Source organism: Phyllostomus hastatus, unplaced genomic scaffold, assembly GCF_019186645.2.
Source record: "Phyllostomus hastatus isolate PE091 unplaced genomic scaffold, TTU_PhHast_1.1 phas_scaffold_385, whole genome shotgun sequence".
NCBI classification, from domain to species: domain Eukaryota; kingdom Metazoa; phylum Chordata; class Mammalia; order Chiroptera; family Phyllostomidae; genus Phyllostomus; species Phyllostomus hastatus.
This window is the reverse complement of record NW_025334026.1, coordinates 361,928-385,203: the sequence shown is the minus strand read 5'-3', so window position 1 is coordinate 385,203 and position 23,276 is coordinate 361,928. Positions and strand designations below refer to the sequence as shown.

The window sequence follows — 23,276 nt, the reverse complement described above, 5'->3', positions numbered from 1 at the left end:
AGCCCCAAATGTGACACAGTCCTAGGCAAAACCATAGCGGGCGGAAATGGAATGGAAAGCACACGTTCGCAGTGTGCTTCACTGCCATTTTATGCTGGGTCTGGGTCACCTCTGTATGTGACACAAGCCACGATGAGGGGGGACAGAGACCCAGAGAAACAGAGACCAAAGAAAGAGAAAGGAAACAACAGGCATACCCAACAATTACACCCCAAGCTCTGAACCCCAAACTCAAAGAGCGGGGCCCACCACTCGACACACCATGGGGGAGCAGCAGGTGCTACCCTGAGCCAGAGGGTGGCATTGCAGAGGGTGGCATGGCACTAGGCTAAATCTTATGACAAAAAGGCACAAACAGCATGAAATCCATGGACAGGCTCTCTCTCTCAGAGACAAAGGAATCGCCTTCTCTGCCATCTTGGAGCCTGGGGGCCTGCCAGGAACAGGACTTCTACAATGACAAATACGTCTGGAAGGCTGTGGTCTGAGGCCATTTTTGCTGGCTATAAGCAGGGTCTCCGGGACCAGAGGGAGCACGCAGCTCTTCTTAAAACTGAAGGTATTTATGCTCGAGATGAAACGGAGTTCTCTCTCGGTAAGAGATGTGCTTACATGTGCAAAGCGAAGAACAACACATGACTCCCTGTGGCAAACTGAACAAAGCCAGAGTCATCTGGGGAGGGGTGACGGTGCTCACGGAAACGCTGGCCTGGTTCGTGCTCATTCCGAAGCAACCCTCCTGCTAAGGCACTGGACACAGAATCCCGGTAATGCTGTACCCTCAAGGGTTTAGACTTATTGAAAAGTTTAAATCCATAAATAAAATGGATTTGTTAAAAATAAAAGAATTAAGGAATTACATTTCCTTCAGTGCATACTAACAGCACGGAAAAGACAAAAGACAAGAGGGGGAGGGGGAGGGGGATGGGGGAGGATGCAACATCTAACTGAATGGAGTGACATCTTTCCTAAAGCAGAATCCGAAAGCTGGGTGACAGAAGGATCTGCGAGGGCTGCTTCAATAGGCCAGGTGTGGGACAAGAGCGTTCCAAATCCTTATCCTCTCATCTAACAAAGCTTTGGAAAAATACACTTGTAGAAACAAACATTTCTCCTGATCCAAGCTTGGAGAGCTGAACAGATTGTTTGTGCTCAAAGCACGTCTTTTCCTGTTATTCCACAAAAGGGGGGAAGGTGGCACTTCTGGGAACTCTTGAAATACGGCCCCTTGAGTCCTAGATGACGCTTCATTTAGAACCTTGACAAAATAGTGGAGGATAGCATTGAAGAGCTGATTGTCTGGATTCTAAGTAACTGCCCCCCACCCCTCCCGCCGACACACATTGACGTAAGAAACCATAACAATATATCTTGTTTTATTGAATTCCTTCCAGCTCCGAACCAGAGGCTAAGTCATGCCAAGCAGATGACATGGGTGAGGGACGGCTGAAGGGCTTGAGTTGGGTAGTTCTCTCTCTCACGCCCACCACTATGGCTTCCGTCAAAAAAGCTGATTGCAATGAAAATTTAATTTGTGGATTCTATATCCCATTTTGATGTGAAATGTTCAACTCTGAAGCATTCTTAAAATGGTTTATTAAATGGCAAGAACGTCAACTAAATCTTTTTGGCATTTGTTTTTTCCCAGAGATGTCAACACCATCTTAATATCTCTCTCTTTTTCATTTCTGGCCCTTTTGGGAACTGTCAGTCAGTGGTTCTGGGGGGGAAAAAGGTTCTTCAGCCCGCCTAGTGCTTCACCCAACTTTATGAACTGACCATCCATCATCCCACTCCAAAGAAGCCCAGCTGCTGGCTCCCTCGGGATTGTGGCGGTGGCTGGCAAAACCAGGGAGAGCCCGTGGATTGAGCGCCGGCCTGTGAACCCTGACTAAGAATTTAATTCCCAATCAGGGTACATGCCTGGGTTGCAGGCCAGGTCCCCCATAATGGGCATGCTAGAGGCAACCACACATCAATGTTTCTCTCCCTTTCTCCCTCCCTTCCTCTCTGTCTAAAATAAATAAATAAAATCTTAAAAAAAAAACAAAACAAAACAAGGAGAAACACAGACTCAGAGCAGGGCTTGAATTTCTATGGTAAGCTTCATTTTGTCTCTTTCCTGTTATTGCCGTTATTCTCTTAGAACTTGTTAAAAATGATGAAATCTGTGGCAAAATCTTTTCTCAATAGGAAGAGGAACACTCCAAGGTTATCCTGGCCTTCCTCAACTGGCAGCTCCGCCCTCTGTTAACAGGAGACAGGAGACCCCAGGGAACTGAAAAACTTCCAGAATTTTACAGGGCCAGATTCCTTTAGTGAGGAAATTAAGGACCAGAGATGTTATATCACATCACCAAGGTCACAGAGCAAGTTAGAGACACAGAACCAGGATGAGATTACAAAGGTGGACAGGATCCAGATGGGGAGGGGGCAGTGCCACCTGCATGGAGAGCCAACCACAGCAAGCAGTGTACAAGGGGCCTGCCCTCTGTGCTAACAACAGCCCCCACCTCCAAGGCCTTGTGGTGCTCTTGGGCTTAGTCTTCCCCAGGGTACCGTCCACACTGTGGTCAGGTGGAGGTGGAGAGAGCTGAGTGCAGAGTGCTGAAGGAATTTAATTTTGATACTTAACCTCTTCAAACTTCAGCCTCCTTACCTGTGCAATGGTAATAATTACAGTAACTGCCCCAGGGTTCTCGTCAGCATCCAGAGGGTTCTCCACCCTTTCGACACTTTCCTCCAAAAAGACTTGGCATTTTAACACATTCCATGTGAGGTGGATTTTATCGCCAGCCTCAGAGAAAGAGAGAGCAGGATCGATTCCATACAACGTATGTCAAAACTTTATCTAAAAAAACCCTCGGACACCCTCATTCTTTCCCCAAAGTTCCTTCTTGGTCAGGTGCCTCATTTCCTCCCCGTCTCTCTCACCATGGCCTCTAAAACCTGTTGTGTTACTTTGAATTATCCCACCCTGGCAATTGGCTTTCAAGGCCTGTGCAGCAATTCAAAAGCTCCATACAGTCTTCTGGGTCCAAACAAAACGACAGCTGACAGTGGTGAATGAACAAGGTCAATGTCACATATGACAAGGATATGCATATGAAAGGGAAAATGGTACACATTTGCATGGGCAGATTCCACACATGCATGCACATGGTGTTCAGTCACGAAAGGCAGGTTTTGTTGCAAACCTGATTGAGTTTCCTCGCTAGCCATTTCCGCCTGACTGAAATAAACACTGGAGGATATATGTCCTACTTGCTTCAACCCTTAAGGGCTGACAAATTCTAAAGAAACCCAGGGGCACTTTACATGGCCCAGGAGGACACACTAGCAACTTCAGACTTCCAGCAAATCACAAGCTTCCTCACTCCCTTCTGGCCGGGGTCAGATCCTGCTTTGCCCAGAGGAGTCAGAACAAGTTTCTCCTTTTCACTGCTTCCACCCAACAACCCCAGGGTTGGGGGTGTGGTAGGGGTGGAACTCCCAACTAATTCAAAGAATCTAAAAAGAAGGGAAGGGTGTGGTTCCAAGATGTCAATAACCAGTTACTGAGTTTCCCCCTCTAAACTCTGATTTCTGGATTCTTCCTCAGCAGTAGTCCCCAGGAAAGGGTGAAAAAGACCCAGACCAAAGTTACATAAGAAGGAGACAATCAACCTAGATAAAGAGACCACAACAATGCTAGGTAAATAATGGTCAAAATAATTTTTCTTTTGACCACACAAGTTCTCCCTGGCCATAGTCACGCAAGCATTGCCAGCTTTGGAAGACTACAGACCAACTATTTCGAAAGCTAACCAGATGTTGGGCTGATTTCCAATGTACTTCCAGTTCTGATTATGTGTCAGTTGAGATTCAAAATGCTATTTTGCCAGCTCTCTGCATGGCGAAAGCCTTTCTTTATCCTATTACCTATCAACCTTTCCCATACCTCTCATCTATGTTCCAGTAACTTCTCAGTAAAGCAGAACAAGCCCCGTTCCTTTTGGGTAAACAATAATAAATGGAGGGGCAAGAGCAGAAGGGTGGAGGGTGGAGTGGGGGAACCTTTAAGAATACAAAAGCTGTAAATCTCACCCACCCCCTCCTTAGGCCAGAGCTCTGCAGACCTGACAAAAGAGAGAAGGCTGTATTTTCTATTACAGATATGAACCAGAATTCATTATGTGGCCCAACTGAATCACAACGAGAGCCTTCCTCCACCAGTCAACCCTTTCCACTGTGGGATATTCATTTCGGTACAGCATCTAATCTATTATGATTTACTGGAAGGCCTGAGCTAACATTTGGTTTTTATTAACGTTGCTTTTATGTTAAAATTGTCTTATGATGAAAAATCTATCAGAAAAAGACCATTTCATTAGGAGGCCTGCTTGGAGGGTATGGATCTGGAAAAGAGAGGCTGTAAGTTAAGTGCACTGCCTGCTGCCTAACCAAAAAACCAAATAGCTAACCACCAACCACCGCCCCCCACCACCAAATGCAGACTGTGCCCACAGGCCAGGACTACAGCACAAACCAGGTGGTAGCTCCCCTACTAGGCAATTTGCCATGGGGGCCCCCAGGCACCTAGGCCTCAGGGCACCAAACTCGAACTCTCCAGCTTCCTCTCCAATCTGCTCCATGGCCCATGCTCACTGGTTCTAGAAATGGCACAACCAGCCACACAGTGGCAGCGGTCAGGGATCTGGGCATGAGCTAGACTTCTTTCTTCCTTAGTGCCCCCTCCCATCCAAATCAAGCAGAACTCCCCTTCCCCCAGCCCTGTTCCTCTCCTTGACTTTCCATTAGTAAATGGCCCCACATAGTTGCTTGTGTCCCTTTCACAGCCCCCACATCTAATCCATCAGCTTGTCTGGCTCCAGCTCCAAAATATATCATAAAACCTTCCACTTTTCCCCATCTCTACAGCCAATGTGCTAATTCGATCCACATTAGCCAATGTCTGGACCACTGCAACAGCTTCCTAACAAGCCTCCCAGCATTCTCTCTTATAACTCATTCCCCTATACTAATTAATCAACTTTCTATCCAGCAGCCCTAGGGTTCTTTCAAAAATTTCCATCACACTACTCTTCTAGTAAAAAATCCTTTAGGGGATTCCCACTGAGCTTAGAATAAAAATCTAAATTCCTTTCCATAGCCTACAAGGCCATTCACAATCTGGTTCTGGCCCCCTGGCCAGCCTCACCTTGGCCTGCTTTCTACTCCTCAAACTTGTAAGTTTTCTCACCTCAGGGTCTTTGTACATGCTGTTCCACTTGTCCAGAACACTCTTGTCCCAGATCTTTGCAGAGCTGACTACTTTTCACTCTTCATGCCTGAAATGGGATGTTCCTTCCTCATAGCAGCTTTCCTTGACCAACCTAGCTAGTAACCCCTGCACCGCCACCACCTGTTTGCTCTTTACCACCCCACGATCACAATTTATTTTCTTGTTCATGTGAACAAGACTCATCAAACTTGTTCCAGTGCTCACAGCAGTGCCTAGCACATAGTAAGTGTTCCGCAGATATCTGTCAAACAATGAGAAAGTCTTTCAGTTTCACCTCCTCACCACTGCCCACACCTGCCCACATCTCCACCCCACCCACCTTCTGGCTGCATTACTATGAACCCATTCTGAGGGATGCAGAGAAGATCAGATCAGTTCCTGCCTGAACCATCCTTCAGCAGCCCCACCCAGCTACCAGGATGCAGTTCATGTTGCTGCCCACTGCACCCCATTCCCTGTAGAGTGGCTCTAGCCTGCCATCTCTCAGAGCACCTGCCAACCATGGGCATGTTGATCACCTCTCTGATGATGCATCATCACAGGCTTTTATGCCTCCTTTTGCCTTTCTCTCTTCCAGTTATCCTTTCAACCTTCTGGCCACTCTATCCCCAGCCCCCTGAACCTTCGGCCCAGGTATCCTTGGGAAGTCTTCCCTGACTGTCATGGGCCTGGTCCATGCCCACCACCAGGTGCATCAGCCTCCACTGTGCCGCCATCTCCTTGTACGTCTTTTGTATCAAACTGACGCTTTCTTAGGCAAGGGCCGCAGGTGGCCTGGAGTTTGTAGTCCCCACGGTGAGCACACTGCCTGGCAGGCAGCTGGGCCCCACATCTGTTTGTTGAATAACTACATGAATAAATTCATTGTGATCTACCTGATTATATGATCTTTTAGAACCAAAGAAGATTTTAGACAAAAATGATAGTCACTTTCAAAACAAAGCAAATCCACACAAGCCATGTGCATTATACCACACTCTCCTTGAACAACCTTCAGAGCTTCCTGCTGTGCCAGCATACAGTCTAAACTCCTTACCTGCCGTGATGTGTCTCTGCTCCCCTGTCATGCTGCCTCTCCTCCTACCACTCTCCCTGTGATCCCTCCACAGCAGCCACACTCACCTCCATAAAAATATTTGTTTGGGTCACCACCATATTCTCAATACTAATCACAGTGCCTGTAATCTACCAAGGGCTTCAAAAATATTTGTTAGAAGGATGAGTGGATAAATAAGTGAATAATGTTAGGTGAAAATGAAAGATGGAATTAGATGCCCTGAAATATAAACTCCCACACTTTTAAGAAGAAATCTCCAAGAAATTAAGGTAGGCACCCCCAAGCAGGACGTTGGGAGCCTTGTCTCTGGGCTGCAGCACTGAACAAAGCAGCACTGCAGCGTGTGTGTGTGTGTGTGTGTGTGTGTGTGCGAACCACAACTTCCCCACCCCCCAATGGAGGGTGGGGCTCCGGAAAGAAAGCCCATAGGGAAAGCCAGCCACCCACAGGACGAGTTCATCCGTCATGTGCCTTTAGCCCTCCAGAGCCTGGCACCTTCACTTGCCAGACTACACCTTCCTGGCTGAGGCCCTGAGCACTGGCTGTGAGGAAGACGACAGCCTAAGGGAGCTACTGCATGGTTGAGAGACCTTCTATCAGCTAACCTTGGCTGAGTGCTGACCAGTGCCAGGCACTAAGCTGGGTGCTGCAAAGGGCCATTGGGAGAAACATGGTCTCTTTCTACCTTCAGAGACCTGGTAGTCCAGAACAGGAAACATGAAAACAAAAATGGTATAAAAAGTGCCATGGCAACTTCCTGGAAATTAAAAACAGGATCTAAATTATACAGCCATTTTGAAAAACAGTTTGGCAGTTTCTTAAGAACACACAAACTTATGCGTATCATATGATTCACCCATCCCATTCCTTGGTATTTACCCAAGAGAGAGGAAATATATGTCCATAGAAGACTTGTACATAAATGGTCACAGCAGTTTTACTTGTAATGGTCAAAATGTCCATTAACAGATGGCTGGGTAAACAAACTGCAGTACATTCACACAGTGGAACACTATTCAACAACAAGAAGAAATGACTACCACACACACGACATTACGGCCGAGTCCCAAAATAATGAAGTAGACTGAGAGAAGCCATACAAAAAGAGTACATATTGCATGATTTTACTTTTATGAAATTCCAGGAAATGCAAATTAATCTACAGTGATAGGGAGCAGTTCAGTGTTGCTTGAGGAGAGGGTGAGAGAGCAGAGGAAGGGAGGGATGACAGAGGGGAAAGAGTAAACATCTGGATGGATGTGTACTCTGTCCTGACTACGGTGATGGTTTCATGGTACATATGTATGCCAGAACTCAGCAAATTATGCACTTTAACTATGAGCAGTTTATTGTATATCAACTATATCTGAATAAAACTTTTTTAAAGTGCTATGGCTTCTAGCCAAGATGGGCTGGATTTATTCTCCTCATTCAAGCAACTAAAAAGCTAGGCAAACACATATAAAACAATGAGACATGGGACAGGACAACTGGCAGCATAGGAGAGTGACCGTCAGAGAAAAGAAATAAGGGCAATGGGCCCAGTGCTTCAGCTCACTGTCTGGAACAGTTTCCAGGCCTCACCACATACAGAGAGAACCCAAGCAAAGCCCTTGGTCTTTCTGAGATGAGAAGGCAGAGTTTGGAGTTCAGGGAGGCCAAGGTTGCTAGACTAGATGGGAAAAAGTACTAGAGAGGAGGGAGCTAAACAAAAAGAGCTGCAGAGGTCTGCAAAGGGCTCTTTTTGAGGCTTAAGCTATGTTCTGCTCTGTGCATGCAAGTAAGGAAGGGGAAAGACCTACTGGAATGAAGCAGGTGGAACAATCCCTGGAGCTCACCCAGGACTGAAAAAAGCTCATGTTTCCACTGGCTAGCATGGAAAAACCATCTAACCATGGCTCAGCAAGTAGAGTCCCTAGAAGGGGACTGCCTCAGGAGTGGGGCCAAGTTAGCCTGAGGCTAAAGGCTGTTCTGGACTCATACCAGCAAAGCTTAAAAGCAAACTTTGAAAAGAAGCAAACTGATTCCAAGAAGCTTATCCACATTACAGAAAAAGCCAAAATATATCAAAAGGAAGAAAGACTTTAGCATCTAACAATGTAAAATTCACAACTGTCAACCAAAAAATGACCAAGCATGAGATGTATATATGATGATGACAATGATGTGACACCTGCCCTGAAAAAGTCCAGCCGTTGTTAATACAATGAGAACGGTTTGTCAATAATGTAACCTGGAAGCCAAGAATAGTGGACTGGAAATGCATGCGTGAACAATGACGACTTCACTGTACTAGTCAGTGTGGGCGGTAGACACTGTTGAGTGAGCATGTGTACTGTGTGGTCATTGTATTCAAAATGACCAAGCAAATAGAGCAACAAAACTGCATCAAATTTTGTGTTAAGTTTGAACATTCCTCTGCAGAAACTCTTCAGCTAATTCAGAAGGCTATAGTTGTGGGCAACTGGTGAATGGCAGCTTCATCACAACAATGTGCCTGCTCATGTACCACGTCTTGGGCAGAGTGTTTTGGTGAAACATCAAATCACCCAGCTAGCTCAACCCCACTACAGCCCAGATTTGGCATCCTGCCACTTCTGGCTTTTCCCAAAACTAAAATCACCTTTGAAAGGGAAAAGATTTCAGACTGCCAGTGAAACTCAGGAAAATACGTCGGGGCAGCTTATGGCGTTGGGAGAACTGTGTGAGGACCCAAGGTGCCTGCTTTGAAGGCATCATTGTCCTATGTACAATATTTCTTGTATCTTGTATCTTCTTCACTAAATGTCTCTATTTTTCATAATGCATGGTTAGATACCTTCTGGACAGACCTCATATGTATCCATCCCAAAACTAAATCAGGAGAAAAATCAATAATAGACAAAGAGCTAGACTTGTGGCCTAGATGGAGGCATAGGCAGATATGCTTTGCTTCTTCATAATGAAAGGAAGGACAAAAACCAATTTAAAAACAAAAAAATACAACTGCCAGAAAATTGAACTGCATGGAAGTCTTACAACCAAGGAGTTAAAGAAACATTCAATGACACTGGTAGGAAGGAGGGTTGGAGACGGGCAGCTGGGGCAGAGAGGACACACAGCAAGGTGGTGGCTAGAGGACAGGGTGAGTGAGGTGGAGGCTGGCTGACGGGGGGGTTCCCACATTCATATGCATTCAAGACAGGAGGAACAACTGGGGAGCGACACAGACTGCACAATCCACGGTTCCAGTGCAGGGAAATAAAGCCACAATGCCTCTAGCTGTAAAAACCTGCGGGGGTTGAGGTGGTGGCTCCCAGCATCACAGGAGAGTCTGAGAGACCCATAAGGTTGTAGAATGTTCACAAACCCTCACCTGGGAATCAGCACCAGAAGACCCCAATTTGCTTCTGGGTAGCAGAGGAAGTGACTGAAAGCCTCCTTGAGCTGAGCAAGTGGCATTGCTTCCTATTGGACACCCTCCTCCACAAACTGCATCACAAGGCAACAAAGTGGTTTGCCCCACCTTTGTGAATACCTAGCCTTCACCCCTCACAACATAACAGGTACACCCAGACAAAGAAATATGGCCCAAATGAAAGAACAGATCAAAACTCTGGGAAAAGAGTTAAACGATGAGGAGGTAGCCAACCTATCAGATGCAGAGTTCAAAACACTGGTAATCAGGATGCTCACAGAAATGATTGAGTATGGTCACAAAACAGAGGAAGTAGTGAAGGATATACAAAGTGAAATAAAGAAAAATATACAGGGAAACAACAGTGAAGGGAAGGAAACTGGGATTCAAATCAGTGATTTGGAACAAAGAAAGAAATAAACACTCAACTGAAACAAAATAAAGAAACAAGAATTCAAAAAAATGAGGAGAGGCTTAGGAGCCTCTGGGACAAGTTTATGTTCCAACATCTGAGTCACAGGAGTGCCAGAAGAAGAAGAGGAAGAGCAAGAAATTAAGGAAAAACTCCCCAGTCTGGTGAAGGAAATAGACATGAAAGTACAGAGAGCTCAAAGAGTTCCAAAGAAGTTGGACCCAAGGAGGAATACACCAAGACACATCATAATTAAGTAACCCAAGATTAAAGATAAGGAAAGAATCTTAAAAGCAGCAAGAGAAAAGGAGACAGTTACCTACAAAGGAGTTCCTATAAGACTATCAGTTGATTTCTCAAAAGAAACCTTGCAGGCAAGAAGGGGCTGGAAAGAAGTATTCCAAGTCATGAAAGGCAAGGGACTTCTACCCAAGATTACTCTATCCAGCAAAGCTATCATTTAGAATGGAAGGGCAGATAAAGTGCTTCCCAGATAAGGTCAAGTTAAAGGAGTTCATCATCACCAAGCCCTTATATGAAATGTTAAAGGAATTTATTTAAGAAAAAGAAGATCAAAACTATGAACAGTAAAATGACAACAAACTCACAACTATCAACAACTGACCCTAAAACAAAAACAAACTAAGCAAACAACTAGAACAGGAACAGAATCACAGAAATGGAGATCATATGGGGAGGGAGAAGGAGGAGAATGGGGGAAAAGGTACAGGGAATAAGAAGCAGAAATGGTAGGTACAAAACAGACAAGAGGAGGTTAAAAACAGTATAGGAACTGAAGAAGCCAAAGAACTTATATGTTATAATGGACATGAACTAAGTGGGGTGGGGAATGCTGGTGTGAGAAGGGGTGCAGGGTGGAGAGGTACAAAGGGGAGGGAAAAAATGGGTCAACTGTAATAGCATAATCAATAAAATATACTTAAAAACAACATAAAAAAAGAAAAATAGAAATTGTACAGATGATAGGACAGAGGAAAATTACAAAATATTTTAAACTAAATAAAAATAAAACCACATTTATCAAATTTGTTACACGCAGCTAAAGCAGTACTTGGAGAGAAATTTAGAGCATTAAACTCTTATGTTATAATAGAGGAAAGTTTAAAAATCAATGACTGGTATGGGGAGGGTTTGACTGAGAAGGAATAGCTCGAGGGAATTTTCTGGTTGATGATGAAACCGTAAGGATCCTAATTATGGTGGTACTCACACAAATCCGTACATGTACTGAAACTCATAGCACAGTACCCACAAAAAGTTAATTTTGCTCTATGTTAATTTTAAAAGTAAAATAAAATAAATTAGCTCAAAAAATCAATGATTAAAGTTTCCATCTTAAAAACAAGAAAAAGAAGAAATTAAATCTGAAGTAAATGGCTAAAAGTAAGAAATAAAGGTAAGAACAGAACTTAATGCAATATAAAACAGAAAACAACACAGAAAAATCAATAAAACAAAAGGAAGTTCTTTAAAAATATCAGTAACATTAATATAAAATTGATCAATCTCTCACCAAACTGATTAGGAAAAAGAAATACAGACCTAAATTATTAATACCATGTATTAGAAAGGGGCTATCACTACATGTCTTACAGATATTAAGAGGATAATAAAGAATATAATGAACAAGTCTATGATAATAAACTTGACAGTTTAGATGAAATGAAAATTCCTTGAAAGACACAAGCTATGAAAGTTCACTCAAGAAGAAACAGATAAGCTTCAACAGCCCTATACCTACTAAAGAAATTTAGTACTTAATTACCTTCCCTCAAAGAAAACTCTAGGCCCAGATGGCTTCACTGGTGAATTCTACCAAACAGGCAAGGAAGAAATAATACCAATTCTACAAAAACTCATGCAGAAAATTCAAGAGGGGGGAATACTGACCAATTCATCCCATAAAATGAGTATGCACTGATAGTAAACAAGAGAGTTACAAGAAGACCACATACCAATATCACTCATCAACACAGGTGCAAAATCCTTAGCTAAATTTTAGGAAATCAAATCCAGTAATGTATAAAATCTGCCTGCCACATTAGGTGGTACTAACCCAGAGTGATTATCACCTAAAGAAATCAGAGAAAACTTGGAGAAGGTGACTTCTGAGAGGACTCTTGATAGGCAAGCAAAATTTTACTTGGTGGGGGTGATAGGATAGAGGAAATGGTAGGGAAAAACACAAATAAAAACAAGAAGGTAGTTGACTAACCAGAAGCAGGTAGGCATGTTGCCACTGGCTGGGGTGCCTGCCAGGCTTTCAAAGAGCTCCTTTACCTGGGAACAGTCCAGACACAGGGCTGAACCCATGGGGCCAAGTCTGTGCTATGTAACCCTGACCCCCTAGCCATACCTGACTATTCCCAGAGTTAGATATATCACCAAGCTGGAACAATCAGAACCTTCCCCAAGCATTTGAAACCCGAATGGAGGCAAACTCCCAGCCTGGAATTTGCATGGGCCAAATCAGGATCTATCTTGAGGGAAGTTGTCAGAGCTGGTCACTTCCTGCCCTTCCCTCTGCTTTTCAGCAACTTCTTGGACCCTATGAGCTGTCCCCGGGGCCTTCCTAGAGACTTCCTCTTTTAGTTTGGTTAATGAGAAGTGGATTCTGTTGCCTGCTACCAAAAAAATTCAAGAGTTCAGTGAGCATCACGACAGCAAGTTTATCTCTATGAAAGAGTTCTATCACAACGTAAAAATGTTAACCCCTGGGCCAGAGCCAGAGGTCTGTGAAATGAAGTCAGGGGAATCAGGTCAAATTGTAATGCTGGGTGCAGTCTGCATACTGTAAATGACAGGCACAGGAGGGTGAAGTTTAAGAGAGAGAAGGCACTAAAGGTTTCTGAACAGATGAAGAACATGGTCAACACAGTCTTATGCAGGAGTACCTCACGGTGCTATGGAGGATAGATTATAAAATACATTTGACTCCCTGGGGAAGCTACAATAACAGCCACTGAAATGAAGTGCCCAGATCTTTCTTGCTCTTATTCCTTTGGTTCTTCCTTCAAGCACCTACCTAGCTTAGAGCCAGGCACTGAGTCACACTGAGTTAAATTCTGCTGATCAGAGAGGTTGAAGAGAGAGCATTGACAAAACTTGATGACTTAATGCTGGAATCCAAGGGGGGATGAGCTAAAGGTCATGGCAGTTTTAACCTTATTTTGTAATTTCAACTGAACCAGAAATGACAGTAAGTATGATGAGCTCAAGGTGTATTTATGAGGATGAGCATAGTATAGGCAGACTGTTTCAAGGTATTGCTGAAACACCTAGGTAGAGTGTCCGGCATGCAATCAGCAGGAGTCTAGTCTCTTGGAGGTCTGTTTACTCCCAGTGATTGAGGGCTCCTGTGTGCAAGGCACCACACCAGGAGCTGAAGGGGACTGCAGAAGCCATGGGAGTGAATGAGACAGTGGAGGGAGAACAGCATCACTGGTCAGTCCTATCCATAAAAGGAAAAGCATAGAAATAGTTTCACTGCCTTTCAATTAGGGAATGGCAGAATAAATGATGACACAGATGTATGATTAAAAAGAAAAAGGCAATTCTATAGGGATGCAAAATGATGTGTTGATAAGCATTACATTGAGTGCTTTTTAAATGTCTTTAGCTTAGTAAAACCCACCTCCACTTATTTCCCAATAAGCTAATGAAAAACCTACTAAAACATCCCTTGATGCAAAGTCTCATTTAGTGGCAGGGGCCAGAGGAACATTCTTGATTCTTTCTTGGAAGAGGTTCTGATATAGAGGCTACAGAACTTGTTCTTGTCAAGCCAGTGGGGTACACACCAGGCTGTTCCCAGGGAGGAAGTGAATGAGTGAATCCTAATGAAATCTGTCAGCTCCGAGGGAATCTGATCCTGACTGCTCAGCCTCAACAGGGGAAGCTGGAGAACCACACCTTTCTTCAGAAAGGAAACCTACACTTCCACACAATCCACCCAGAATCTATTTTAGCTCAGAACCCAGAATGAAAACATCTAGTATTATAAATAGCAAAACCAAGATTACACTTTGACTGATTTTAGTTCTTGATGTTAGGAAAGAGGTTGGACACTGAGGCAGTTGTAAAGCAAGGGGTCAAAGGAAACCCACAGTGTGAATACAGTGTCTGGGCTGAACAGTCACACTTGAATCTTTTCGCCCCCACATTGTCTAAATAACCAATTCCTGTAGCTTTAGTCTATAGAAAAGCACCTGAGAAATTCTAGGAAGGTTGAAGAGAAGTTTTAAGGGAGCCCACCAAAACCAGAAAGGAAATTGATTCTTCAAGAAAAGCTGTTTTTCTTCCTCCCTCCAGACCGCAGAGGGCAGGGATACCAAAAGGCATGGAGGTGAGCGGGCTTACCTTTGTTGTGAGACATGGCATAGAGGAGGCAGAGCACGAAGAGCGCGTGGTAATCATCATCTGGGCTATCCAGGGCATGGTACACCATGTCCAGGAAGGGCCTGGAAAAGAGGAGGGACACTCATGAACTTTGTGGTGGACACAGGTGAACAATTCTCCTCTCCCACCTGTGCTAGTCTTTGCCTCTTACAGCTCTGCCACCAGCATGCAGGGAGTCCACTGTGTGCCCAATCCAGCACCAGGCATTGAGGACATAACACAAATGAGAAACAAGTTCTGCCCATGGGAAGCTGATATCTCAAGGGGAAAGTGACTGAGGAACAGACCACTTAATCATTCCACGGTGGCTCATCAGCTGTCCCAGACACTGGGGAGGAATAAAGAATACAAAGTCCCTGCTCTGTGGAACTCCCATGCCAATGGGCAGAGACCGAGAACAGACAGATCACATCGTTACTTCAAAGAGTGACAAGAAAATGAAGAAAACAGGGCAATGTGAGAGGCTACCAATACCAGACAAGGCACCACTTAGGAACAATTTCAGAATGTGGAACATGGAGTCAGACCGCCTGGGCTCAAATTCTGATTCTGCCTTTTCTTAGCTATAAACCCTTGGGTAAGTTACCTAAAACCTCTCCGTTTCCTTACCTGTAAGATGGGGATTAAAACCTTACAGGGTTATTAAGAGGATTCAAGTGAACGACAATTGAAAGGCATTAGTTCAGCTGCCCTGTGTGTTAAGCACTTAACACAGGGCCAGGTGCACAGTGGAAAGTGCCAGTGTACTGGAACTGCTATTTGATTTCCATTGTGAATATTTCAAGGACATGTCTCTATGATCTCACTTCAGCAGGTCCTGGCCCAGCAATTTCTTGGACTGACTTGCCCTGACTGGTGAGAATCTAAGAGGTCTCTCACCTCTGATGCTTTGTGGGTGAGATTTATAGAGTGGCTGCAGATATCACAAACCACACACCCCAAATGTTGTCCTTCCAGGTGAAGGGCCTGGCCTGGAAAGACTCTTCAAGGATAATAGAATATGCACAGTTCTGGCCCACAGGCCAGAGGGTCTGATCCCATGACTGTCTGTGGCTGTATCTGGATGCCAGGCTGAAGCCAAGAGAGCAGAACACCTTAATGAGTGACCAAAGTCACACGTGACCCCTGGAAGGATGCACAGCTATGGTCAGCAACAGCTGTCTAGGGGGAGTGAAACAGTGAGGTGAAGAAGCACAGTAAAACCTGTTATACTTTTTTGAATGTTGAACTCCATAAATATCCACTGATTCAGAATATTACATTGAAAAGTGCAAAAGAAATAGTAAAAATGTACTTGTCATACATTTCAAATAAACACAGGACACACAAAAATTAAAGGAAGACTCTTAAAGGGGACATTTACATTTGGGCTATTTCCCCTGAGCCCCAGATCAAGCATCACCCTTCAGATGTGTGAATAGTTTTGCAATGTGTGCATTTGGATTTTTGTAAGCCCACAGTGATAACACTTTCAAATGAATGGTGGGATAAAGTAGAACATGTTTTCTTGTAAACCAGCTGCATAGACTCTGGATTGTATTTTCATTTGGGAATAATACGAATAACCAAACACCCAGTAGCAAAGAGAGGGTTGGGTAGATGCACCATCTGTTATGAGATGAGGTACTATGAGGCCATTAGCATTTTGTTTACTAAGAATACAATCAGGTGAAAAAGAGTTTGGGGTTTGATTAGACAGAAAAAAAGAAGAAAAAAATGACAGACACAGATGGTATAAGTTATTGAGGTAAAAAAAGGCAGAATTCCCACTAAATTGACATTGAAAAAAAACTGCCAGGAAATAACCAAAATGTCAGTACAGCTGCCTTTGAGTGCCGGCATCATGGAAACCTTTTCCTTCTTTGTACTTTTCAAGGTTTTTTACATGTTCTGAATGTGTGTTCTATAATTTTTAAGGCTTTTTATTTATTTTTTTTTAAAGAAAAGAAAGCATGTTTTGAATGGTTTTTAGTTTCTTGGCCTATATTTAACCCCAAATGCAGATATAACCCATATGCAAGAACAGTTACGCTTTGTACTGTGCTATTTCTTCAGACAAGTGGACCAATGTCAAGATCCAATTCATGTCAGGAACAAATTGTCCCCCCCCACCCCCAGTACCCTCCTCCCTGCTCAGTGCCGGGAACTGGGAGGAGAAAAGTCCTTGGCGGTATTTCTGACAACCTACAACTCAATACCATTGCAAAGGAGAAGGCAACTGCCCACCTGGGCTGGTCTCTCCTTGGCATTTGGTCTTAGGACAGAGCCAGGGCTCTGGCCCGAAAATTTCCGGGGCCACAAGCCTGCATGTGGCCCAACTCAAGCTACTAGGATCAACTTCCATTATAAACAATCTCAATCAACTCTAAGAAAGCCCTTCTCTTCATTGAAACTCAGAGGGAAAAAAAGAAGTCTGACCCCAAACATTCAAACATAACATTTTGGTCTGTTCACGTTTTTTGTTTTTGTTTTTGTTTTGCTTTTGGACAGCACAGGGGTAATTTTCTTCGTTTAGCAAAGCTATAGCTTTGCCATGCTATGTAAAATAGTGCTCTGTTTCCATTTATTAGATCCTAAGAAACTGAACACATCAGAACAATATTCACTGAAAAGCAGTAGCCAATAATCTATTAAGTAGATGTACCTTCATTTGCTTGAGAATCCCCCATTTCTAGTCATTTGTGGTTTTTCCAATTATTCATATTCTAACCAATCTTGTGGCAAGCACCTAAAGATTGTTTCCCCCTCCCTTTCTGTGTTTAGAACGATTTCCTTAATTTTCAGAGCTCTAGGAGTTACACTTTTTGCTGACAAGCAAAATCAAAAAGGTCTCTGTAAGTTACAACAACCAACAGCCCTCACTGTACTCCAGTGTGTTCTACTTAACCAAAACTAAAAGTGGCTCCCTTATGCTTCTGATAAAAATTAATCCTGCTGGGTAACTGAAACGTCTGCCAATCAAAGAGAAATACGATGTGGAGGGAAAAAACAGTGTGCTTCAACTCTTTACTTCAAGTAGGATGGGGGCCTGTGTGAATGTCGGCCACCTTGCCCTCAGAGTTCAGGAAGTGAATTCCTTGGAGGCTGACTGAGAATCCATGCTGTTGTGTGTTTACTAACACTGCAGTAGGAGAGCAGATTGTTACAGGGGTCTGGGCAGTGGGGCCACCAGATAAGGAGCCTACATTTAGGCTCCTAGCAGTTGACTGCACACTTTGGGACCAGCCTTCTACCCAAGTCCATTCCCAAAGGGGTGGTGCTATAGCAAGGTTCCAGGAGGATGTAGCTTTGTCAGGCCCTCACTGAAATGAACAGCCAGGCACAAAGTCAAAGGTGTAGAGCAGCAATAAATCATGCCAGCTGAGTCAGAAGGGCAGCCTCGTGGATGGCCATGTGCGTGGCAGAGAATAAATGAGACAGGGAGATCCAAATGCTGCTCCCAAGGGGATCTTTCCTGGGAACCACAGAGTCTTCCAGGAATGGGCAGTACAAGGCTGCAAGGCAGCCCACACCCTTTAGGACAGGGACGAGCACTGCAGTGCTCAGGGGCGGGGAGAGGAGTGGTGCCATGTTTCAGTCATTCTCTTTGCAAAGGGTGAAAGGATAGACAGGCAGGAGGCAGGATGGCTTGGTTGAGAGGCAGAAGAGACCATTTGGGTGGTGGAAAGAGGCCCTGAGTTATCCTTAGTGGGCACCCCAGCCAAGACACCCATCCTCACTGTTGAGCCTACCTCCTCATCCCAGAGACTGAGCAGCACCCCTCTCCTGCCAGGCTGGCTTGTGGGCAGCCCCACCGCAGCACCAGCACTGGCACAAGCACAGTACCTACCTGCTCCACTGCACACTCTCCAAGCCTGTGGCAGCGCTCTTCTCCTCATCTGTGGTGTTCTGCTCCTGCACAGAGGTGCTGGCCGCCAACTCTGGGAGCTTGCTGCGCTCCATGATCACCATCTCTATCTCTGAAAGCAAATACAGAGACTGGAATGAGCCCAGACAGCTTCCCAAACTTAGATTTATAAGACAGACTTGTGTTCGAGACCAAGCTCCAGTAAACTGCTTCTAACATATCAAGCAAATATTCAGCAGCCGTGACAGAAGCCCCAGCAACATACTGGGAGGAAAATAAGACAAAGGCTAGAAACTCTCCTTCCTTTCATCTCGGCATCACCAAGAAATGAGTCGCTGATTATGACAACAAAGCACAAACTGCCAAAATTTATTTTATTTCAAGGGTTTTTTAAAAAATATATTTTACTTTTTGATATCACACTTCCTTCCTGGAGTTGAGACAGCAGAGAAGAAATATGTGGTTCATAAAACATAACCAAATTCACTGAAAACCGTTTATACTTTAGAAAAAGCTTTGATGTGACTAGAGCCTTTTATTTTCCTTTTCTATTTACAACTTCTGGATGGCACAGAGAGGTTAGGAATCATGTTTTATTTTTCCCGATTAAAGAATGGCAACTTGTAGCAACTGACTTCAGCATGGTGTGCATTTTATTGTTCATAAAAAGGTACAAGCCAATCAAGGAAAACATCCTGACTTAGCAACAGACTGTGGTCGCACCGCAAGGTGTCCTGTTACCGAGTTCCTTTGCACATGGATATAGACCTCCAAACACTTAGAACACAGAGTTCAGTTCATTCCCTCCATCTTTGGGAGAAAAAGTGGGGGGTAAACAAGATGATTAGAATGTGAACCTGCATTTCTGCTTGTGGAAAGATGGGAGCATCTCTGGGTTCTGACAGGACCCTGCCATCATCTTTCCCTGGATGCACATGGGGGCCCCCACTTGGCTACTGCTTCCTTCCTTTCTTGCTTGCTTAGTTTGATCTCTGCACAGACCCAAGTGATTTTAAGCAGAAATTAGCTCATGTCACCCTTCTCTTCAAAACTCCACCACTGACTTCCCATCACACTCAGGATGAAGTCCAAATGCCTCCATGGTGTCAAGGCCCTGCACAGCCTGGCTCTCATCCACCTCTGACCTCAACCCCTTGCCTTCTCCACCCAGCACCACTCCAGCTGTGCTGAGCTTTCCTCACTCTTCATTGACCAGCCCAAGTTTGTTTCTGCCCCAGGGTCTTTATACAGCTGCCCCCTTTTCCTGGAATCTCTCACCCCAGGTCCTCCCTACCCAGACATGACTCAATCCCATCACTCAAGGCTCAGATGTCACCACCTCAGAGACATCTTGAAGACCACCTTCACCTGTGTTTCCTTCACCTCTTCAAATTATTAATTAAACTGCATACTTCATTCAGATTTCCTTAGTTTCCCCCTAATACCCATTTCTGTTCTAGGATCCCATCTAGGAAACTGTATCACATCTAATTATCATGTCTCCTTAGGTTCCCCTTGGCTGTGACAGTTTCTCAGATTTTCCTTGCTTTTGATAACCTTATCGTTTGAGAAGAACTGGTCAGGTAATCTGCAGAATGTCCCTCAATCTGGGTTTGTCTGATGTTTTTCTGATAATTAGATTGGGGTTATAGGTTTCTGGGAGGAAGACCACAGAGGGGAAGTGCCCTTCTCATCGCATCATATCAAGGGTACAGGGTACCAACGTGACTCATGACTGCCGACGTCAATCTGTACCACTTGGCCAAGTGTTATGTTGCTCGGGTTTCTCCACTGGAAAGGAAGTTTTCCCTCCTTTCATTTCATACTCTTTGGAAGCAAGTCACTAAGCACAGCCCACACTTAAGGAAGGGGGAGTTATGTTCTATCTCCTTGATGGGGGAGTAACTACATAAATTATTTGAAATTATTCTGAATAGATTTGTCCCCTCCTCCCCCCTTGAGTTCACTTTGTAGCACTTATAACTACCTGGATTTTATATTTTCTATTTATTGGTTTGCTTGTTGCCTGCTTGCCTTTCCCTAGTAGAATGTGGGCCTCATAAGAGTGGTTGCCTTAGCTGTCTTGTTTGCTGCTAGAACTCCAGAGTCTAGCCCAGGGCCTGGCACACAGCGAGTGCTCAATAAATATCTCTGGAATGGACAAATGGATGATTGGTGTAGCCCAATGCGGGAGGTTCTGACAGCAGCAACGCATATTGGAGTGATCCACAACCCCACCCAGCCTGCATCTAATTTGTGCACAGTGTTCTCATGGGGGGCATCACACACATCCCTACCACCCTACTGGGAAGCTGCTAAGCATGACTGCACTTGCAACTAACCTGTGGGGTGGAGGAATGCACCTCCCACATGTCCACATGGGCCTTGACCTCGGCAGGGGACGGGGGCCCTTGCTCTCACCAGCCCCTTCTATCCCTGCACTGTGTTCTGGAGTCATATGCCATTGATTGAAGTCTCTCACAGGGCTGCCCCCTCCTACACAGGTGGGGGCTGACATGATTTTTAAGTGATTTGTAGACAAACATTTTCTTTGCATAGTTTTGTATTTATTTTCATGTGCATTAGAAGAAAATTCTAACTGCACAGAAAACCTGTTCTTTTGAGAATGTTACTGCTTAGGATAAGGCTAAATTTAAGGGAAAAAATGTGAGTGGATTCGCAGAGAGCCACTGAGTAAACAGTAGTTCAAGTAGCACATGGATTTGTCAACGAGCAGGAGGTGGTGCAGACTGCTGTCTGGGAACCATCAATCTTTTCCGGTCCCTGCGTCTGTACCTCCACTGACCTCCTTAAGGTACCCCCAGCTACCCCAGGCTTTTCCACAGTGAGATGCAAATATCTCAGTGGATACAGATGATCCACTAGGCAGTACCTCTTTTTTTATTTTTACTTATTCTCATCTTTTATTGTTCTTCAAGTATAGTTGTCTCCATTTCCCCCCTACCACTATCCCCCGACCCCCCGCTTCCCACCCTTATCCTACCCCACTCTGGTTTCTCCATGGGTCCTTTATACATGTTCCTTGATGACCTCCCCCCCCCCACCTGTTACACCTTCCCCTCTGGTTACTGTCAGTTTGTTCTTAATTTCAGTGTCTCTGGTTATATTTTCCTTGCTTGTTTGTTTTGTTGGTTAGGTCCCACTTATAGGTGAGATCAACTGGTATTTGTCTTTTACTGCTGGGCTTATTTCACTTACATAATGCTCTCCAGTTCCATCTGTAATCAGTTAACACATGGTACTTATAATTATTTTCATCTTTTAAAAAATCTATTTTGCTGGTTTTTTAAAAGAAATTATTTATTTATTTTTAGAGAGAGGGGAAGGGAAGGAGAGAGAGGGAGAGAAACATCAGTGTGTGGTTGCTTCTCACATGCCCCCTGCTGGGGACCTGGCCTGCAACCCAGGCATGTGCCCTGACTGGGGATTGAACCGTGACCCTTTGGATCGCAGGCCCCCGCTCAATCCACTGACCTACACCAGCCAGGGCTATTTTGTTGGTTTTTATAATGTGGGTAACATGAGCACAGTAATATCAAATGTATAATTTATAATAAATGTATTTATATTTGGGAGATATATGCATAAATTACATATTTATTTGTTTGTTTGTGATTACTGATAGGGTGTGCCAACAAGGACATCTGAAGACTACCAAGCCAGACTATAGCACCAGCCTCCCACTCTGGTTTCTGCCCTGTGATCTTTGACCTGCCTCCTGCCCTACTGCAAGCTCCCCTTCCTCCTGGCCTGGCTGTCATGGCAAGAACTCAGCTCCAAGCACCTCCCACCCAAGTTATGGAGCCAAGCTCTAGAGCTTCAGCCTGGAGAATAAGCATGCTGTGATCTGGTTGGCCCCTTTCAGTTTTTAATCTCCCTGGACACTACCAAAATTCTGGAGCACAGGAGGGAGAAGTTAGAGATAGTGTAGTCCAGTGCTCAATCAAAATTTGTTAAACAGTTAGATGTTAGTTTTTAATGACAATTTCCCATGGCATACCACCACAGTAAGCTGATGAGAGCAGAGCTGTTCTAGGTAAAGAGTGGGTGGTCCCAAACCTCTCCAAACCATGGGTTCCCTCATGCGCTCCATGGAGGCTTCTAAAGCTCCTTTGTGAAACTCTGGAACTTCACACGAAACTACCTAAAAATCACTGGTTCGGTCCTGTATACTGTATATGAGGTAATGGAAACCCAGAAGAACAGTGAGTCTTAATACAGCTAGAAAAGTAACAGTGAAAGCCAGGACTGCTCCCCCTCCCCACCTTCCACGTTACATCTAGTACAGGACCAGGCCCACAAGGGCCTCTCCACACTTAACAAGGTGTCCAAACCTTGGCGGGGTCACCCTGGTTCTCACAGCTGTAGCCCCACCCCTCCCATATACTCCTGACCCAGACAGCATAGTTGTGGAGTGAGCTATTCCATTTAGATTACTCTTCTGGGTGAATATAGAACAGTGCTTCCAATGCCAAAACAGTTTCTTCCTAGCTTCTTGTTAATAATTTTATCCAAACAACTCTTAAAAGTAGTGATTCTTACCTAGGATCTGCCAACTCCCTGAACGCAAAAGGCTACATGGGCATGGGAGGGGTGGGTAATAAGTTTTGGGGGAGAGGGTCTCCCCAGATTCTCATTGCTCTAAAAAACATTCTATAGCTATCTTTAAAAGAGGATTTGACTTATCCTGGCGATTCAAGGTCAAAGTAAATCCCCTTTATGCCACACCAGAACATCTAGCGTGTTTCTGCATGGCCTCTGTATCTCTGCCACCCCTGCCACCCCCGCCACATTGACATCATGCCTGCTTCCCTCCCAGGGTGCACAAGCCATGTTCCA

At 44.5% G+C, this 23,276-nt stretch overlaps 1 protein-coding gene across 10 annotated transcripts in view; it reads right to left on the bottom strand.

The window, feature by feature from the left end:
- The window catches only part of CLEC16A (C-type lectin domain containing 16A), a 220,453-nt gene that overhangs the window by 125,953 nt on the left and 71,224 nt on the right, over positions 1–23,276 (bottom strand). For all 10 annotated transcript variants that reach the window (XM_045819437.1, XM_045819441.1, XM_045819432.1 and 7 more), the window contains 2 exons: positions 18,399–18,528; positions 14,531–14,631 (listed from right to left, as the gene is read on the bottom strand). In XM_045819437.1, the coding sequence (XP_045675393.1) occupies positions 14,531–14,631; positions 18,399–18,528 (231 nt within the window). The remainder of the gene's footprint in view (positions 1–14,530; positions 14,632–18,398; positions 18,529–23,276) is intronic.